This window comes from Suncus etruscus, chromosome 3 (genome assembly GCF_024139225.1).
Source record: "Suncus etruscus isolate mSunEtr1 chromosome 3, mSunEtr1.pri.cur, whole genome shotgun sequence".
In the NCBI taxonomy this organism is placed as follows: domain Eukaryota; kingdom Metazoa; phylum Chordata; class Mammalia; order Eulipotyphla; family Soricidae; genus Suncus; species Suncus etruscus.
The window spans coordinates 91,476,283-91,495,744 of NC_064850.1; the positions used below are offsets into that span (position 1 = coordinate 91,476,283).

General features: G+C 52.1%; 1 protein-coding gene across 2 annotated transcripts in view; it reads left to right on the top strand.

Annotated features, from left to right (window-relative positions):
* Nucleotides 1-19,102, top strand: part of BMP1 (bone morphogenetic protein 1) — a 38,713-nt gene extending 19,611 nt beyond the window's left edge. The window contains exons 9-20 of one of the 2 annotated variants that reach the window (XM_049769435.1): nt 3,616-3,718; nt 5,213-5,329; nt 5,670-5,815; nt 5,901-6,096; nt 7,498-7,623; nt 8,172-8,332; nt 8,669-8,849; nt 12,151-12,276; nt 14,727-14,854; nt 15,191-15,404; nt 17,032-17,282; nt 18,542-19,102. In XM_049769435.1, coding sequence (XP_049625392.1) covers nt 3,616-3,718; nt 5,213-5,329; nt 5,670-5,815; nt 5,901-6,096; nt 7,498-7,623; nt 8,172-8,332; nt 8,669-8,849; nt 12,151-12,276; nt 14,727-14,854; nt 15,191-15,404; nt 17,032-17,282; nt 18,542-18,676 — 1,884 coding nt within the window. In that variant the 3' untranslated portion in view covers nt 18,677-19,102. Of the gene's footprint in view, nt 1-3,615; nt 3,719-5,212; nt 5,330-5,669; nt 5,816-5,900; nt 6,097-7,497; nt 7,624-8,171; nt 8,333-8,668; nt 8,850-11,567; nt 11,766-12,150; nt 12,277-14,726; nt 14,855-15,190; nt 15,405-17,031; nt 17,283-18,541 lie in introns of those variants that run through there. The other variant, XM_049769436.1, reaches the window with a different exon arrangement.
* Nucleotides 19,103-19,462: the final 360 nt, after the last annotated feature.

Below are 19,462 nucleotides of genomic sequence, written 5' to 3' on the forward strand. Positions count from 1 at the left end.
TTTGCACTCAAGGATCACCCCGACTTTGCCTCCTGTGGCCCCCAGGTAAATTGAGTTTGAGACCCCTGCTCTAGAGTAAAAATGATCTCTATACATGGCAGTGCATTAACCATCTACCGCAGTTGGTTTCATGGCTGTTCAACTTCCCATCATCTTAATTTTCCTTGTTTTATCTGTTCCCTCATCCTCACTTGCATATATGATTTAAATTTTTGATATGATCAAAGGTTTTATAACAAATGTATTGAAATTTACTTTTTTTGGGGGAAAGAGTTTTGGAGACTACACCTGGTGAGTGCTCAGGTACTGCTTCCTGTTTAATCCTCAGGGGTCATTCCTGGCATTGATTAGGGGACCGTGCAGAGCTGGGTATTGAACTTGGCCCTCCTGCATGCAGAACATGTGCTCCTGCCTGTTGAGCTCTCTGGCCCCAAAAAACTTATTATCTTCTTACATCTTGATAAGTTGTCTATGTCGTAGATTCCTTAAAGCAAATTTTATTCAACAAATAGGCAATAAATGAGCAAATTAAGTGGCTACTATATATCATGCAGTGAAGAATCCCAGAAGATCAAACCTAAGGTTTATTTACAGATGGTTTACATTTTGGTGGTGGGATGAGGAAACAGACTATAAGCAAGTAAACAAATACAGCAGATCAGATGGTACAGTTGGGGAAGAAATTAGCTCTGGAAGACAGTGAGTTGTGAGATGCTCAGGAATTGGAGTAAGCCAGATGAGGTGGAACAAAAACTTACAAAAAGTGAGACATCAGGGGCCGGTGTGGTGGCGCTCAAGGTAAGGTGCCTGCCTTGCCTGCGCTAGCCTAGAACGAACCTGAGTTCGATCCCCCAGTGTCCCATATGGTCCCCCAAGCCAGGCATGATTTCTGAGCTCATAGCCAGGAGTAACCCCTGAGCATCACCGGGTGTGGCCCAAAAACAAAAACAAAACAAAACAAAAAAAAAGTGAGACATCAATTAAGCAACTAGCTGGGAAGAACTTCCAGGCCACATTGTGAGAGTCTGAGGCAGGAACAGTATTAGTATGTTTGAGGAGAGGACCAACCTGGTGTACATGTCAGTAAGTCAGGAGAGTGGAGGGAGTTGGGTCAAAGCTAATGAGGGATCAGATCAGAAATGATTTTGGAGGCCACAGTGAGTTATCTGCTTTTCCTTTGAGTTCTGTGTATTAGAGGATTTTGAGCAGAGGCAATGTGATTCAGCTGACTCAAAAGATCTATATTGGAAAGAAAGATCAAGAGCAGGGACTTTTGCACTTTTGGAAATAATCAACAGCAGGGCTAGGACTGAGAGCAACAAGAGCATAGGAGGAGGCAAGTGGGGAGCAGAGTGGGGGATAGTTCTGATGGTGCATGAGAACAGTGAGTGCTGTCCTTTCCAGAGGCATTGTCAGCATGGCAATAGCTTCTTCTCCAGCCAGAATTTCCCTTCCAGTACTAGTGCTGAGCAAGGGGAAGTCACATGGGACAGTTTGTAGATTTCAGGTGAGTACAATAAAGAGAGAAGCAAGTGAGGGGCCAGAGAGCTAGTACAGCCTGCAAGGTCCTTGCCTTGCACATAGCAAGCAAGTTTGATCCCCGACAGACACCCTGTGAAGTTCCCCAAATTGTGCCAGGCATGATCCCTGAACATAAGAGCCTTGAACATATCATAATATAAACTATCAATGTTGGTTAATGATCAAGAATAATATAGAATACTTTTCAAATTGGATTTCTCTCAATGATATCTCAGCCTAGCACAATTAATAAATGGTCCCCAAACTCAGACATACTTTAATACATGTGCAGATCAAAAGAGAGGCAGGAAAATAAATATGTGGTTCCAAACTAGTGAGTGCTGGAGTTGAAAGGCAGGAAGATACCATGGGCTCTGTGGATTGAAGGTGGACAGTAGCCTGGACTTAGTGAACAGATGGGGAGTGGAGACCTAAAATTTCAGATTAAGGATATTGACAAGGTCTGACAGCAACAGTCTTCAACCACCAGCTGGCAGACTTGTTGATTTGCCATTGTAGTAAGGTTTAATATTCACTGCCTTGTCCATTAATTGGTATGCCAGACAGTTGCCAATGTACAAAAGTGTAAAAAAGATTGAAAGCAGGTCTAGGATATAATGAGGTTTATCAAGGAAGGGCAAGGAGAGGGGGTCATGGGAAGAAGATACTGAGGTAAATGTTGAGCTCCCCAATTCTGCCAGGTGGGTGTTAGAAGGTGACTGAGACCCTACCTTTCTCTGGGCACAGCCGCCAGTGCTGGCTGGCACAGTACAGACCCACCCTAGGATCTTTTTCATCCTTCACCTTCAACTCTGTCTGCCTTGAACACTAACTGGTAAAGAGCCAGAAGGGACACAGGCCTTGTCTCTTACCCTGAAGGGAATCCAGTAGTAGGGACTGGTGGCCTCCTCAAGCTTTTTTTGTTTTGTTTAGTTTTTTGTTTTGTTTTGTTTTTTCGTTTTTTCGTTTTTGGGTCACACCCAGCAGTGCTCAGGGGTTACTCCTGGCTCTACGCTCAGAAATCGCTCCTGGCAGGCTCAGGGGACCTTATGGGATGCCGGGATTTGAACCATTGTCCTTCTGCATGCAAGGCAAATGCCTTACTGCTGTGCTATCTCTCCGGCCCTCCTCGAGCTTTTGTGTCCCCCGATGGGTCTGGAGAACCTCCCCAGAGTCTGTGTGTACGCAAACCTCAAGGCTCACTCTGGGAACCACGAAGGAAGGATTCCCTCCTAGCATCTGTGCTTCCTCCCTACGGGTGCCTGCTCACTGTTAACAAGGAGACCTGATACTGACCAGGGAGTATAGCATGCCCAGGGGCAGTTGCCCATGAATGAGGCAGAGCTGGGCACAGGGGCCCTGGCCGGAGGGGGTTCTGCCATGGGGAGGTGCTGTCCTCTGCATACGGAGGTGAGCTTCTACCTGAGTGTGTTCCCCCATCTCTCTATACTGCAGGGTTTTGCAGTATGTTTCCATGAGTTTGTTTACCTGCTACTAGTGTCTCTGTGCTCAGGGATCACTCTTGGTGGGAATTGAATCCTGGTCAGCCTCATGCAAGACCAGTGCCCTACCTGCTGCACTATATCTCCAGCCCTCATGCTTCTTTTTTACATTTGGGATATAGCCAGTAGTACTTGAGAATCCCCCCAGAACTTTTCTAGAGGTTCACTTCTAAGTAGTGCCAAGTTCCTTCCTGGCAGGAAGGAAACTCAGCCTCTGTCCCTCCATCTCCCCTTCCTTTCCAGTTTATGTCTCAGGCTCACACCTTTCTGCCACCTTCCTGTCGTATAGCCCCTCTTGTCCCAGAGAGGGTCTAATATTGTCTATAAGAAGAGAAAACCCACATAATGGTTCTTTACTGAGGAAGGGAGGGTGGGTAACCCCTAAAATGAGACCCCTGGCCTCATGTTAGTACGCAGGGCCCACAGAGAGACTTCATGTGGGGACATATGTTTTCTGTGCCAGGAGCAACTTTTTAGAGCCCCAGTTTCTCATGGCAATGCACTCCAAAAAGGTGGGCAGCTGTCCTGGTGTCACCTGGAATGGCCGGACCTGTGGGGAGCAGCTTAATCCTCCTCTGCCCCGTCTCCCCAGATCATTCTGAACTTCACGTCCATGGACCTGTACCGAAGCCGCTTGTGCTGGTACGACTATGTGGAAGTCCGAGACGGCTTCTGGAGGAAGGCGCCCCTCCGAGGTAACAGCATGACCTCCATCTGCCTCCTCCTCCTTCTCCCCGTACCCAACACTTGGTCAGGCCAAACCCTGGCAGTGGGTCCAGGAATCCTGCAGGACCACTGAGGGCAATTCAATTCTGCCCTGGGGGTCTCAGGGTCTTGTAGGCTTGTGGACTCTCTCAGAAGACAGCTGTTCGGGTTCATGCTTGGGGACACACAGGTTGATAGAAGGAACCCGCCAGGGTATCCCCACAGCTCTGGACTTTCTCTTAGCCGTCTTAAAGGCTCTGTTTTCTGTCAGCAATGAGCCTGAGGCACTCTGGGGTTCCCCATGAATGGTAAAGTGGCCCAAACTTGTATGCACAGGATGCTTTGTTCCTGGTGGGGAGGGCATGAGTAAATGGGGCATGGCTGACTAATAACCTTCAAAGTAGGCACCAAGAATTGACATCCCAGGAAGGTAAGTGCAAGCTTCCAAGGGGCTACTTGTTTTCTTCCTCCAACAGCCTCACTGGTTGCTTGGGAGTTTTAACATCTCTGATAGCTCCTCTGACAGGTCTGAACTGTGCCTGAAGTTGATTAACAGATTCTCCCTTTCCTCTCCCCTCCTCATTCTACTATAGAAATATTTTATATTAGTCACCCAAAGCAGCTGTCATTACAAGACTGCCTCTGCAGATGTGTTAGTGTTTCCAACTTTGCAACTTCTTTCCCATAATTTACATTTCTTGGGCTGTACCGCCTGTCCCTGCTGGGCAGTGGGAAACACTCAGACTTATTAGGAACTTATTATAAACCCTCCCTTGCCAATTCTTTTTGTTTGTTTGTTTGGTTTGGTTTTGGGCCACATCCAGCAGCGCTCAGGATTTATTCCTGGCTCTGTGTTCAGAAGTCACTCCTGGCAAACCAAAAGGGATGCTGGGATCAACCCTGAATAGGCCCTGTGCAAGGCAAACACCCTACCCGCTGTTCTATCGCTCCAGTCCGCCCTCACCAATTCTTGACTATGCAGCATCCCACACATGGCAGCTGGCTCAGCTTATGTAGGTCCCTGTCTGGTTTTATTTTGAAAGGGGACATTTTCAGACACAGACCCCAGATTGGAGGATTTATTTGCAGTCATGGGGTTTTCCTTGCATTTGATCAAATGCAAACAGTTTCTAATATACAAAGAAAGCCATGTTTGTTCCCGATGATTACATCTACCTGTGGCATCTGAGATAACAGTGGTGCATGTTGGGGGGAGCCTTTGTCATTGAGAAACAGACCCATGGCCTCTCCTAGAAGGAGCCTGAGATCCTCAGAAAGTGTGTTATGGCCCTTCAAGACCAAGCTGGACCTTGGGCCAGACTCTGGCCAGCTGGAGGACATGCAGTCTGTGTGCCAAGTGCAGCCTGCCAGAACTCTGGGCCTGAGAGAGGCACACAAGCTTGGGTGGGGAGGGGGTGTCAACCTGCTACATGAGTTGAGGAGAAAGACTCACTTATGACATTACTGCTCCATCCACAATACAGGTCGCTTCTGTGGGGGCAAACTCCCTGAGCCTATTGTCTCCACTGACAGCCGCCTCTGGGTTGAATTCCGCAGCAGCAGCAACTGGGTTGGGAAGGGCTTCTTTGCCACTTATGAAGGTACTGGGGCAGATGGATGGATGGATGGATGGATGGATGGATGGATGGATGGATGGATGGATGGATGGATGAATGGATGGGTGGATGGGTGGATGGATGGATGGATGGATGGGAGGAAAGAGATTGGGGTGCCTGAGCATGCTGGAGCCACTGCTGCTCTATCCTGACACCCAGGAGCAAGACTGAAGTCCCTCAGAGGGAAAGTAGAGATCCTGTTTGGACTGGGGTAGGAGAACTGAAAAACTGGAGAGTCTGGGAAGGACTGGAGGACAGAGGGACTCTTAGCAGCCAGAATATTGAGACACTCCCCTTTTGTCCACCTCACCTTTGACCCCCACAGCCATTTGTGGGGGAGATGTGAAGAAGGACAATGGCCACATCCAGTCACCCAATTACCCAGATGATTACCGGCCCAGCAAGGTCTGCATCTGGCGGGTCCAGGTGTCTGAGGGTTTCCACGTGGGCCTCACCTTCCAGTCCTTTGAGGTAGGTCCATCCATGGCCCACAGTCACCTTCCTGCCCTCTGCCTCCTGTGTGCTGGGCCTGCAGCCTGAACTCTACCTCCTCCAGATCGAGCGCCATGACAGTTGTGCCTATGACTACTTGGAGGTCCGTGATGGCCACAGCGAGAGCAGCACCCTCATCGGGCGTTACTGTGGCTATGAGAAACCTGATGACATCAAGAGCACGTCCAGCCGCCTCTGGCTCAAGTTTGTTTCTGATGGCTCCATCAACAAAGCTGGCTTCGCGGTGAACTTTTTCAAAGGTGCCTTCATCCACTCCTCTATCTTGTATAAAGTTTTGTGCTAGGAGCCTAGTGTGGGCTCTGCCCTCAGATCATTCTGCCCTCAGAGCACTAGTGGATGCCTAGAGTAGAACCATAGATTTGTGGCTCTCCTTGTAGACTCAGACTTTCTGCCCTTTCACCCTGTTTCCTTCCTATCACCCTTTCCTACTGTTCCACTCTACTACGGTGACTTGGGTTATTTTATTTGTATATTTATGTTCATGTTTATTTTATTATATATTTATGTTTATTTTTAGTTTGGGGCAACACCTGACTGTGATCAGGACTTTCTGTTGCTCTTTGCTCAGCGATCACTTGTGGCAGGGATCTGAGAACTGTGTGTGGTCCTGTGGGTTGAACCCAGGTCTGCTATGTGCAAGGCAGATGTCTTCCCTGATGCACTGCTGCACTCTCTCAGCTCTCACTTGGGCTCTCTTAGGTGCCTCAGATAGTATTTGCCTTTCTGTAATAGCCACATTTTCCTTCCTTTCCTGAAGTACATTCATGTAGTCACCCAAGGTAGAATTTTCTTCTTTAAGTCTGAGTAGTATTCCACGGTGTATATACATCTCATTCTTCTGGTTGAGGTACATTTAGGCAATTTCCACATTTTAGTTATTCACAGTAGTAATGTAATGACCTCAATCTTCTGGTGTCCTCACTTCCTCCAGAGACTTTATGAAGAATGTGTAGACCCTGGCACTCTCTACCCTTGACTGAGGAACTAGTAAGAAAAATCAGCACCACTGAAAAACCGCATGCCTCACCAAGTTCATGACAAACTATATCAGAGGAACTAAGGAACTTGACTATGAATTGAAATGACAGTCCAAAAGTTGTCAAAACTTAAAGATTGTACAGGAGACATACCAGTGAGATGTAGGGACAGGTGAAGTGTTACTGAAACTCTGGGAGGAAGCAAGGTGGCACAAGCTTTCTATCTTTGTGGCACTGGTCAGGGTGTACCCCTGGACCCCATTTCCTATCAGTGGGGACAGCCTTGTCTCTATCACATGCTTCCTATCAGTAGTGAAGGAGAAATGAGAGAATAATATAGGAAATGGCACACAAGGGACCAGTGGATGATGGTGGCTATCAGACCTGCTTTTGTGGTCAGGAGGAGGGCCCTGTGGGGTCTGCCAGCCCCCCTTTAATTTTCTAGTGTCTTTTTGAAACTCCCATATGTGGGGTTCTTGAGATTGTGTGCTTCTGGCTATGGGAGGGAAGCTAGTGACCTCAGGGCAAAATGGCCCAGAGCTGCCTTCCCCCTTTCATGGGATTTGGGTCATCTCAGGAATCATGAGAAACCCTGCCTTGACCTTCAAGCTGAGGAAGGAGACAGAGCCTGGCCTGGTGTCTCACACTTTCTCCCCCTGGCAGAGGTAGATGAGTGTTCCAGACCCAACCGTGGAGGCTGTGAGCAGCGCTGCCTCAATACCCTGGGCAGCTACAAGTGCAGCTGCGACCCTGGGTATGAGCTGGCTCCGGACAAGCGCCGTTGTGAGGGTGAGTCTCCCCGCAGGGTCTCAGGACCCTACACACCCCACCCTAGACCCAGCTGGGATCCTCGGGCTTTGGATAGGCTCCTTGGAAAATCTGGGGCTCCCTAGCACTTCCCTCACCAATAGGAACAAGGACTGCTTTTATTCTGGTCCCCAAACATGCTGTTACCAGGTGTCAGGCACTCTGCCCTTTGTTTTTCATTCCTGTTCTTTCTCATACTGATCTTGACCTGCTAATTGACTTCACCACCCACCAGAAGGTCGTGAACCGTAGGGTGGAAAGCAGTTCTTTGACAGGCATGTTTGAGTCTTTCCCTCCACAAGTGCAAGCTCTTGGCTCAGCCAGCCTTCCAGCAGCTCCTCTTCTCTGGGTGGCCTCTTTAAGCTCTTGACCCTGTGCACCACTGAAGCCCCTGCCCTGTCCTCTCACTCTGCCTTCTCCCTTCTGGCACACAGCCTCAGTGAACTGAGGGCTGTGTTTACTCATCTCCAACTCCCCTGCACTACTAGAGTTGGGTTCCTGCTGTGATGCCTCCCCATTTTTTCCCTTAGCTGCTTGTGGTGGATTCCTCACCAAGCTCAATGGCTCCATCACCAGCCCTGGCTGGCCCAAGGAATACCCCCCAAACAAAAACTGCATCTGGCAGCTGGTGGCCCCCACCCAGTACCGCATTTCTCTGCAGTTTGACTTCTTTGAGACGGAGGGCAATGACGTGAGTGCCTGCCTGCCTGGGATGTGGGTCCCTATACAGCAAGGTCTGAGTATGGTTGGTGTAGTTCAGGGCCAGCTTCCTGCGCCACATGATGGAAGAGCATGTGGAGTTGGGGCAGGGGGCTGAAGGAGGAGGGTCCTAGAGGCTGCACATTGGGGAGTCAGTGGAGCAAGGGTCTTGTGTGGGGGACTCAAGTGTGCCATAGGGACATGGCGACTCCTTCATGAACTGTTAGCTTTGGAAAGCAGGTGACCCAAGGTAGAAGGATCCCAGACCAGGGCGTGTCATGGAGTGGGAATGCTGAGGAGGTGCTCCCGGTGCTGTGTTGTCTTCCAGGTATGCAAGTACGACTTCGTGGAGGTGCGCAGCGGGCTTACCGCTGATTCTAAGCTGCATGGCAAGTTCTGTGGCTCCGAGAAGCCCGAGGTCATCACCTCCCAGTACAACAACATGCGTGTGGAGTTCAAGTCTGACAACACGGTCTCCAAGAAGGGCTTTAAGGCCCACTTCTTCTCAGGTAGCCCCAGCTCCCGGCTTGCAGTGCTGCCTCCCCAGAGGCATGCTTAGTCTCCTGCTCCCCAACCGGGCCTCCCCCACCAGGCCAGCCCCTCTGTACCGAACCTCTTATTCCTGAGCTTTCAGGGCTGCCTAGGAGCAGTCTGAGGATGGCAGGTCCTAGAAGTTCAGGGTAGGAACTTTCTGCCCCCTGTGGGATACAGAGGCTGGCCCAGGCACCAAGAGTTGGGCATAATAAGAGCATGTGGTGACTGTGCTGATGTGGGAGGCCTGAGGCCATGGTGCCATCTTGACCAGACCCTGCAGAGTCCTCCATACTCCAGCCAGGCCTCCTAAGAGAAGTTTCCCCTCATGTGCACTCATGCCAGCCTGTACAGGGCTCAGCTTCTGATACCTTGTGCTAGAAAGCTGTAATTGAGGCCTTTAGTGGCCACAGTACGAGGCCTTGCTTTCGTGTCAGCCATCACTCACAGACTCAGGTTAGCAGGTCCTGGGACACAGGCAGTATAGGCAGATAACCATGATAATGAGCCTGGGAGAGAGGGGGGAGGTCCTCTCTAATAAGAGCAGCTGGTTTAGAGACTAGGGGACCTAGGGACCCCCATCCCCAGCATGCCTGGTGGGCCGGTCCTGGGGCAGCAGGAAGACTGGATGGCCCTCGCTGAGCCTTTGCTGCCTTCCTTCCCCGCCTTTCCCCAAGGGGCTGCATTCAAGTGCTTCCCCAGGGACCTCCCTGCACCCTGCCTGCCCCCTGGATGCAATGCTCTGTCCCTGTGTCCTGGTTTCCCACTTGGTACTACCCTCCTCCTTGCTTGGCTTAAAGAGGCCCCAGCAACCCCTTGCCGCTATCCTAGGCCTTCCCTTGCCCTGAAATTTTCTCCCGTCACTTCTATACCTGGAGCTCCCTGAGGGCCAAGGGCGCATTGCCCCACCCATTACCTGCTTATTCTTGTCTCTTCCTGCCCTTCTGTCACGCCCACCCTGGAGGAGGGAGCACACATCAGGCTCAACACCTGCGCTCTCCATCCAGGCTTATGGTCCCACCCCTCATGACCCTGAGTGCCCGCAGCCCCACTTAGAGATGCACACACGTAATCTACACACCTGGGCACTCACTCCTGCATACCAGGAACCTGCAGAGGGCCCGGTGTGGGCCAGGTTCAACCTGCCTGCTGGGGGGCTTCTGGTCCTCAAGAGAGGGCTGGTTGGCATTTTGGGACTCTCAACGTGGAGACCCTAAGGCAAGAAGAAGGAAGAGCCTGAAGACCTCAGTCTGGCCCTGGCCACCTCCCAGGGCTCTTGGCACTGGAGGGTGAGTGCCATCCCCTGTCCAAGCCTGTGCCGACCCACTCCTACTCTCCTGCATCCTGCTGGTCTGGCTCCAGGAGAAGCTGTCAGTCTTACCCAGTGCAGCTCCAGTGGGCTTTCCCACTCCACTTTTTTTTCACCTGGCGTGCTCATCCGCACTCAGCCCTTTATTGTGAGTAGCCATTGCCCCCTCTAGTTTACCCCAAGATAAGGCGACTTGCTCTACTGTGCCTTTCAAATAGAAAACAAGGAAGGGGTGCTGGAGTAAGTACAATACATAGGGCACTTGCCTTGCATGAAGCTGACCCAGGTTTAATCCTTGGTATCCTATATGGTCCCCCAAACTCATCAGGAGTGATTGGAATAACCCCTGAGCAGTACTTGGTGTTCCCCCCCCTCCAAATAAAGAAAAAAGGAAGGCTTTTGTTCAGTTCATGGACTCAGAGCCCTGAATGATCTACAGTCCCAGAGAGCTCCTCGGGGGAGCCAGAGACAGACCTACAGGGCTGGTGTAAAGGTGGGTGCCCACAGTCATGCCCCTATGCCACATGACCCAGAAGGTCACTTCTAACAAGGGAAGAGGTTGGGGAGGCCTCCTGAGGTTGGGATCCTGCAAGTACCTGGGGGTCTAGCCCTTTAAGAACAGCTGGAATTGGGGATCAGCCTTCTGCCCCTCCTGAAGGAAACAGGACCGAGCTTCCTTGGTACAGACCATTGGAAGGTGCACTTGGCAGCTTCCTACCTCAAAGTTCATCTCTAGATTTTGGGATACCCTTCACACCACCTAATCTCACTGAAACCTGAGAAGGCCACAGCCCTCATTGCGACCCATGGGGTAGAGTGTGCGTCCCAGGGCCTGCAGTCTCAACTGGACACACGTGGGCTCAGAGCACACATGTGGCTGCTGTACTTGCCTTGAGCTAGTTAGTGACCATGGGTATCAACCAGTGTGCACGATCCAGACGTGCGTTGAGCATTTCTGGGGGTGGGGGTCCATGTCATAATGAACATACTCCAGAAGACTACTGGTTATGTGTGTGTGTGTGTGTGTGTGTGTGTGTGTGTGTGTGTGTGAGAGAGAGAGAGAGAGAGAGAGAGAGAGAGAGAGAGAGAGAGAGAGAGAGAGAGAGAAGCTGCTGCAGCAGTAGACAGCCCAGGTCTCCCTGGGACTCCTTCTACCCCTGCTTTCCCCGTGCTGGGGGGCCCTCCACCCCTTCAGGCCACCCTCATGTAGGCACTCTGTCCCCTCCCTGCTGCTAGCCATTCGTGACCTGGCTGCTTGGACATGGCCTGCATGCGTGTCCCCTGGCCTGCCTGCCCCGTGGCTAGGCTCTGAGGCTGGTTTTCACTGCTCTCCTTTCGTCCCTGCCCCCACCCCTTGGTCCCTTTCTCCTTGTCTCTCTCGTTTCAGAAAAGAAGCCAGCTCTGCAGCCCCCTCGGGGACGCCCCCACCAGCTCAAATTCCGAGTGCAGAAAAGAAACCGGACCCCCCAGTGAGGCCACCAGGCCTCCCAGCCCCTTGTTACTCAGGAACCTCACCTTGGACAGAATGGATGGGGGGGCCATGCCCGTCTACCCCACCTCACACTGCCATCCCGGCCCCTCCTCCCGCCGGACAGAATTGGTGCTCTCCGCTGCCCCTGTCCCACCCATTTTGATGGTGTCTGTGCCATTTCCTGTTGTGAAGTAAAAGAGGGACCCCGCGTCCTGCCCCTTTCTCTCGCAGTCTGCTTGTCCGTGTGTCTGTTTTTCTACTTGTCCGTCTGTCCAATAAGCAGGTAATGGTAGTGGGTGCCCGGTGCTCAGCTCCAGAGCCTGGCCTGCCCTCCCCCCACCTTCCTTCTCTCCCTGCAACTGGGCCCCCTTCAGCCAGCCTTGCTTGATGCCAAGTGCAGGACCCCTGGTCCCCTCAGCCCCACCTTGCCCACCAAGCCCCATTCCCAGGGTGCCCAGTATCTGCCCTGCACAGACCCAGTACCCTTCTTGCCCTGCAGACAAGGACGAGTGTTCCAAGGACAACGGCGGCTGCCAGCAGGACTGTGTCAACACCTTCGGCAGCTATGAGTGCCAGTGCCGCAGTGGCTTTGTCCTCCACGACAACAAGCATGACTGTAAAGAAGGTAACGAACTGACTCCCGCAGCAGCTCTGCCTTTCCTCCCGTCTGCAACCCAAGGTTGGGAACCTCAGGTCAGAGGTGTCACTTTTGGGCCATGTTGAGATTCAAGAAGTTGCAGAGTCTGTAAGGTCAGTTTTGTCCATCCTGCTGGTCCCTTGGACATCCACCCCTACTCTTGGAGCCAGCTGGACTTCTGCTGTCTCCTGCCACATCTGGACAGGAGACTCTCTCCTGCCGAGATGCCACTTCTCAGCTCTTCTGTGACAAAGATGGTCTTCTGGCAGGTAGGCAGGACAGCACAGGGGCAGCTGAGTGACTTGGAACCCAGTTACCTGGCTCATTCCTGCCACTTAGATGCCCTCTATGCCTGCTTCCTCCCTGGTCACAATAGATGATAATATCTCCAAGTTGTTTTTTTTTAAAACTTTATTTATTATTGATTGATTGATTGAGGCACTCAGGGACCACTCCTGGCTCTGCACTTAGAAATCGCCCCTTGTAGGCTGAGGTACCATATGGGGTGCCAGGAACTGAACCGGGTCCCTCCCGGATTGGCCACATGCAAGGCAAATGCCCTACCGCTGTGCTATCTCTCCGACCCCCCAAGTTTGTTTGTTTTATTCTTTAATCTTTTTTTGGCCACACCTGGCAATGCTCAGGGATTATTTCTGGCTCTGCACTCAGGGACATTCCTGATGGGCTGAGTACCATATGGGATGCTGGAAATTGAGTCTTGGGTCAGCCGTGTATAAGGCAAATACCCTATCCACTATACTCACCACTCACTCTGAGAATGTCTCCAAATATACAGGATGTAGCAGTACCTGTCTCAGAGCTACTCTACCCATGTGACTAGCTATACTTTAGAATCCCAGCACATATAGAGCAGGGATTCTGTCCCCCCTGCCTGGCCAGTATTTAAAGGCTGCCCTCATGCCATCACTGCTGTATCCCAGCAGCTCTGGACCTGCCTTACCCCAGCCTTCCCAAGTTGACCAATCCATCGTGACCTGTCTGGCAGTCTTGCTTCAGCACTGTGTGTCTGACTGGGTGAGGTACCTCACCTTTTTGAGCTTCACCCATGAAATGATAAAAGTGTCCTCCACTATGCAGTCCTCTCCAGTATTGACCTTGCTTTGAGCCCAACACATTGCCCGGCAAATATCTCTTCCCAGCATTACTGGAGGATACGAAGGTGCAGCCAGAATAAACAGAATGGGGAAGCTGTAGCATCACTTACCGTCAATCACTTCCAACCCAGTTATCCCCTGCACCCCCTACCAAGTGGAACCTTTCACATCCTTGAGGAAGGCAACCTTCCACTGCTGTTGTCTAAACTGCATTTCATCTTTGTAGTAACTGTAAAGGAGGTTTTTGCTCTTCTGTGCACTTCAGCAACATCAACAAGAAGCTTTAAATTGCTTTCTAAGAGGGCCTGAATAGTTTTAAGTTATTTAAAAGCACACATGCTCCTTGCTCAAGCTTGGGACTAGTCACAAATCCAGAGCACCTGCTCAAATGAGGATATACAACACAGTACAGGGACCATTGAGGTTCATAAGAAGAGGGGTGGCCTGCTGCTGAGGAGAGCTTAGTCCAGTAGAGGGGGGTGGGAGTATGCACCAAGAAGACCAGGGCAGAGTTGGGTGGGCAATGAGGCAAACTTGGGAAACAGCAAGTGGGTGATGGGAGCCGCTCCCAGGGTCCATGTGAGTGAATCTGCTCCACCAAAGCACTGAGCATCCTGTGGGCCACTGTCCCCCTGAGATTCCCACAATACTACACAATCTTGACTGCAGCCTCATGCCCTTTTCTCTCCAACCCATTGATGCCTTTGCTGCTTGGAAACCATGGATGGGATTTTCCAATATGATGCATCAGAAGTACCCAGCATTTTGCTGCAGCATCAGGGTGATCGGCCACATGGCCCAGCTGGACAGGGAAGCAAATGAATTTAAGGATCAAGATCCTGGAGATCTCTTTCAATTTTAGAGTTGGAGAATCATTAAGAGACAGTGAGGACCTGAGCAACCAGGATGAAAGGGCCACAGAGAGGGTGATGGATTTGTAGCATCCAGAAATGTTCACAAAGTCAAGGTGAAGGGAGACTGGAGGGACCATCTGTGTATTTGATGACATCACCTGGGATGGACAGAAGAAGGGTGGTAAGAACTGGGTCGGGGCCAAAATCTTGAGTGGATGTGGAGGCCTGGCTTGATACCAGAGGAAGTCGGTGCTACCCTGTACTGGAATTCCCGGCATGCAGAATTGAGTGGCATAGGTGTAATTCCTACCTTTGTCCAGTTTCTCAGTGGGGCATAGGTGTAATTCCTACCTTTGTCCAGTTTCTCAGTGGGAAACTTTGTCCAGTTTCTCAGTGGGAAACAAGAGACAGAAGATGGGAAGAGGGCAGAGGGCTCCCTGCTGACACCGTGTCCCTCACTTCTGCACAGCTGGCTGTGACCACAAAGTAACATCCACCAGTGGCACCATCACCAGCCCCAATTGGCCTGACAAGTATCCCAGCAAGAAGGAATGTAGTTGGGCCATCTCTAGTACCCCTGGACACCGAGTCAAGCTGGTAAGTTGCCCCAACCTGTGCTTGTGCCGTGACTCCTCTGTGTACTTGGCCATCACCCACTTCCCATTGTCACCTCTAGAGCCAGGGTCATTCAGAGGATTGCTGAAGGCTGAGTTCACTAGGCTACCACTCCCGTGAGAATCCCTGAGATTGGTAGAAACAGAGACTCTTCTCCAGGATATATTGGGGATGTCTTTTCTGATACCCAATTCCTGGAGTTGCCCTTGTTACCATCCACCAGCTGGAGCCTTTCTCTGCTATCTTTGAGCTGAACTTCAAAGCCCTGTCTCAGGTTTTGTCCCAGCCTCATTCCTAACTCTTCCTGTGGGCCCCCAGACCTTCATGGAGATGGACATTGAGTCCCAGCCTGAGTGTGCCTATGATCACCTGGAGGTGTATGATGGCCGTGATGCCAAGGCGCCTGTCCTGGGGCGCTTCTGTGGGAGCAAGAAACCAGAGCCAGTCCTGGCCACAGGCAGCCGCATGTTCCTGCGTTTCTTCTCCGACAACTCAGTGCAGCGGAAGGGATTCCAGGCAGCCCATTCCACAGGTGAGGTGCCAGGCCAGGAGCTGGGCACTGCCTTCTTTCTGGGCACTCTACAGCTCGGGCTCTGAATGCGCCCTGTAAAGAGCAGCAGGTGCAACTGGGTGTCTAGGCTGTGTGAGAGGCTACAAGGTGTGCAGGGAAACAAGGAGAAAGGCTAGGGTCATGGAGGAGTCTCAGGGGTCAGACACCCATTTGCACCTCCACTCTTCTGCATATATTTATAAGCATGTTACTTGTAGGATGCTGCTTTTTTGTTTGTTTGTTAGTTTGCTCATTTTTTGTCTTGGGTTTGGGCCACACCCGGTTGTGTTCAGCGTTTACTCTGGTTCTGTACTCAGGGATCACTCCTAGCAGTGCTCAAGGAACACATGTGGTACCGAGGACTGAATCTGGATAGACCATGTACAAGGCAAATAAATGCACTATGGCTTCAGCCCCAGGAGGCCACATTCTGAGTGATTGTGAAAAGGAACCAAGTAAATAGCCTGGTCCTCAAGGCTTTGTAGCACCTAGGCTCAACACTTTTTTTTTCTGAACTCAAATTTTCTTCTTGAGTTCGAGTCCTCTGCAAGAAGAGTTCAAGGGATACCCAGAAATAAATGAGACTTGGGCCCCCCATACTAGCCCCCTACAGGAATTCAGACTCCAGAGCGAGATAAGATATGACCAGATAATCACAACAGTGATAAAAACAAACAGTCACTGGTTACTCTGGCCAGGCCCGGCCAGGCTCCAGAATGGCTCCTTTAACTTGGCCAGAGCAGTGGGTATGAGGACAGCAGTGGCGAGAAAATTGTGGCTGCAAAGGCTGATTCATGGGGGGCCTTTCGGCATCCTAGGGTGGCTGCCTGCCTGGTGGGGTTCTGTAGCTCTTGTTGGAGGCCTGGGTCTTAACAGGGTCTCCCTTCCTCCCTTTGCCTCCTCCCTGACCCCTTCAGCCTGGATAAGTGAGCCCAGGTGTAGAGACAGTGTCCAAGGGTGTTGGGAGGAAGTGACCGCCTGCCCCCACTACATGCTTGTACTTCCCCTCCCAGTCCCCAGCACTAGGTTCCAGCGAGAGACCTAGAATGCCATCTGGCCTCAGATCTGCTATGTTTGGCCCATGCTATGTTTTTTAAAAAATCAAGCCAATTAAAAAAAAAATCAGGGGTTTTCTTTTCAATTTCACTCTTAAGAATGGAAGCTCTGGGGCCGGAGAGATAGCATGGAGGTAAGGCGTTTGCCTTTCATGCAGGAGGTCATCAGTTCGAATCCCGGCGCCCCATATGGTCCCCCGTGCCTGCCAGGAGCAATTTCTGAGCCTGGAGCCAGGAATAACTCCTGAGCACTGCCGGGTGTGACCCAAAAACCACAAAAAAAAAAAAAAAGAATGGAAGCTCTGGCAGTACATCGCCCACATTCTTCTATGACTAGCCGTGTCCTCTTTGGGCAGGCAGGCCCTCCTGGACCTTGATTCTGAGCTGCTCTCCACCCTGCTGCTGCCTGGGCCTCCATGGACAGCTGCCCAGAGCAGAGCAGCTTCCTTGGACCCCAACTGGGCCAGTGCATACCTACATATCCCCAGGACCGGTGGTGGGGAGTACCCAGCTTGCTTCCACCATGCTCAGGAGGTCCTTCTTGTCACCCTCAGAGTGTGGTGGCCAGGTGCGAGCAGAGGTGAAGACCAAGGACCTTTACTCACATGCCCAGTTTGGCGACAACAACTACCCTGGAGGGGTAGACTGTGAGTGGGTCATTGTGGCCGAAGAAGGCTATGGCGTGGAGCTGGTGTTCCAGACCTTCGAAGTGGAGGAGGAGACCGACTGCGGCTATGACTACATGGAGCTGTTTGATGGCTACGACAGCACAGCACCCAGATTGGGGCGCTACTGCGGCTCAGGGGTGAGGCCCCTGGGGATGGTGCCCAGCTCTGACCTTCATGCCTGGTGGGCGGTTGCTCCTGATGACCCTGCAGGAAACCTGGACAGGCCCTTAGTTGATAGCAGCTTGACTGTCTGGACAGTACTGTTGGCCCACCTCATTCCCACCTCATGTCCCAGAGTAGCTCAACAGGCCTGACTGGGGCCAGAGGCAGGTGGGCCAGGCAGTCTCCCTTCCCCTCAACTGTCCCAGGTCACTGCCCTCACTGGCCCTGCTTCTCCCTCTCTACGAGGTGATGATGAAGCCTCCCCTTCTTTGGCAGTGGGTGCTCTTGCTGGGTGGGGCTTGAAAGCTGCTGCTGGGAACCACAGAGGTGAAATCACTTTCCTTGGTCAGGAGCTTGAGACTTCTCTGTTTTGTTTTCTTTCTTGTTCTTTGACCGCCCACACAGCCCTCGGGGGACCCTCAGGGTCACTCCCACTGATACTTGGCCAATTGGGCAGAGTGATTATATGCTCTGGCCGAGCATGCTCCCTGGGCCCTGTAGTGCTGGGGACTGCCAGCGCCAACCCTGACCACTGTGCTGTTGCATTGGCTCCATCTCTTCTTTTGGTTCTTTTCTCCTTCAGAGAATACCCTCTCTCTTTCACATGTGTATACACAGCACACAGACATGTTGACCCCCCCACCCCATCATGCCCCTAGACCCTGCCCTGCCCGTGGCAATGCTCAGGGCTGAACTTCTGGGAGCTGTAGTAGCTGCTGGACCCAGCTGTGACCTCGCCTTCCTATAGGCATAGAGCTTGAGGTCTTTTGAATAGCAAAACCCTGGCAGGACAGGGATGTGAGGTAGATAGTTCCCTTGTCGTCCCGTCCAGCTAGTATCTCTGCCTGATGTGTTTTATCGTCCACATTTGGTGATTCATACACCAAATTGGGTGTCTGAGGAATGTGACGGACACAGCAGTGGAGCCTAGGGGGAGAACTGGGGAGGGGACTTGTGCTATCAGCATTACAGGACATGGCCCAGATTCAGGACAGATCTGTCTATGCCCAGGCATCCAATGGGAGATGTGGACAACAGAGTACCATGAGGGGTCACGGGGCCAGAGCCAAGCAGGGCTAAGGCCCATGACTTGGGATTTGGACAGGACAGTGACAAGGTCTCCATCCCCACCTCCTCCAGGACCCAAGTCTAACCCCTGCTTTAAGTGGTTGGGGGACCCATGAAAGTCAGGAGGGGACACTGGCTCAGCTTCAAGCCCTTCTCTCACCCCCAGCCTCCTGAGGAGGTGTACTCGGCAGGAGACTCTGTCCTGGTGAAGTTCCACTCGGATGACACCATCACCAAGAAAGGGTTCCACCTGCGCTATACCAGCACCAAGTTCCAGGACACACTGCACAGCAGGAAGTGACTGCAACCAGTGCTCACAGATGGGGACAGGACCCTGCTGCCCTCAGCCACCTGGACAGAACAACAAGAGCAGGCAGGAGTTGGGCACCCAGCCCTGGCCCCTGAGGCTGCCTGCAGAAGACAGGGACTCCTTCCAGAGTGTACACACGACCCTTCAGGCCTCATGTGCCGGGAGCAGGCGCACGGCCAGAGCTCTCACTGACACACTTGAAGTGGCCCTTCCTCTGGGCCACTGCGGAGAGGGCACTGTCAGCTGCATTGTGTATAGCTACATTGTACCGCGCATGCCTGCCCTTCTCCAACCGCCATGTGGTTCTCTTTTAAGCCTCCATGACCCTCTGTTTCCAAGAGCATGAGACCCTTTCCATGCTCCCTTGGAATGAGGGTGGGGAGAAGTAAGGGTATAGGGGAGGGGAACGACAGGGCTGGGTGGCTGGCCTGCCACACCAAGGCACCCAGCCAATAAACTGAGTGTTACAGCCACGCTCCTGTGCCAGACGCTGTCAGGGTGGGGCGGACTGCGTGGCTATGGCTCCAGATGTGCTACTCCACGTGGGCCTGCAGCCAGAACACCTGGTCTTGCTGGCCGCTTTCCCCTCCCTGCACTCCAGTCCCCCTGAGGGTGTGATTTCACACGCACATCAGCACAAACAGGCACGAGGGTCTTCTGTACAGGGCTGCTGGGCAGGAGGAGCAGGATGGGAAGGTTGAGTCAGGCCTATTGGTGCCGCTGGAGATTTCTTTCCATGTGTATGGAAAAGAGGGGTGGGCTGGGCAGATGCCCCTA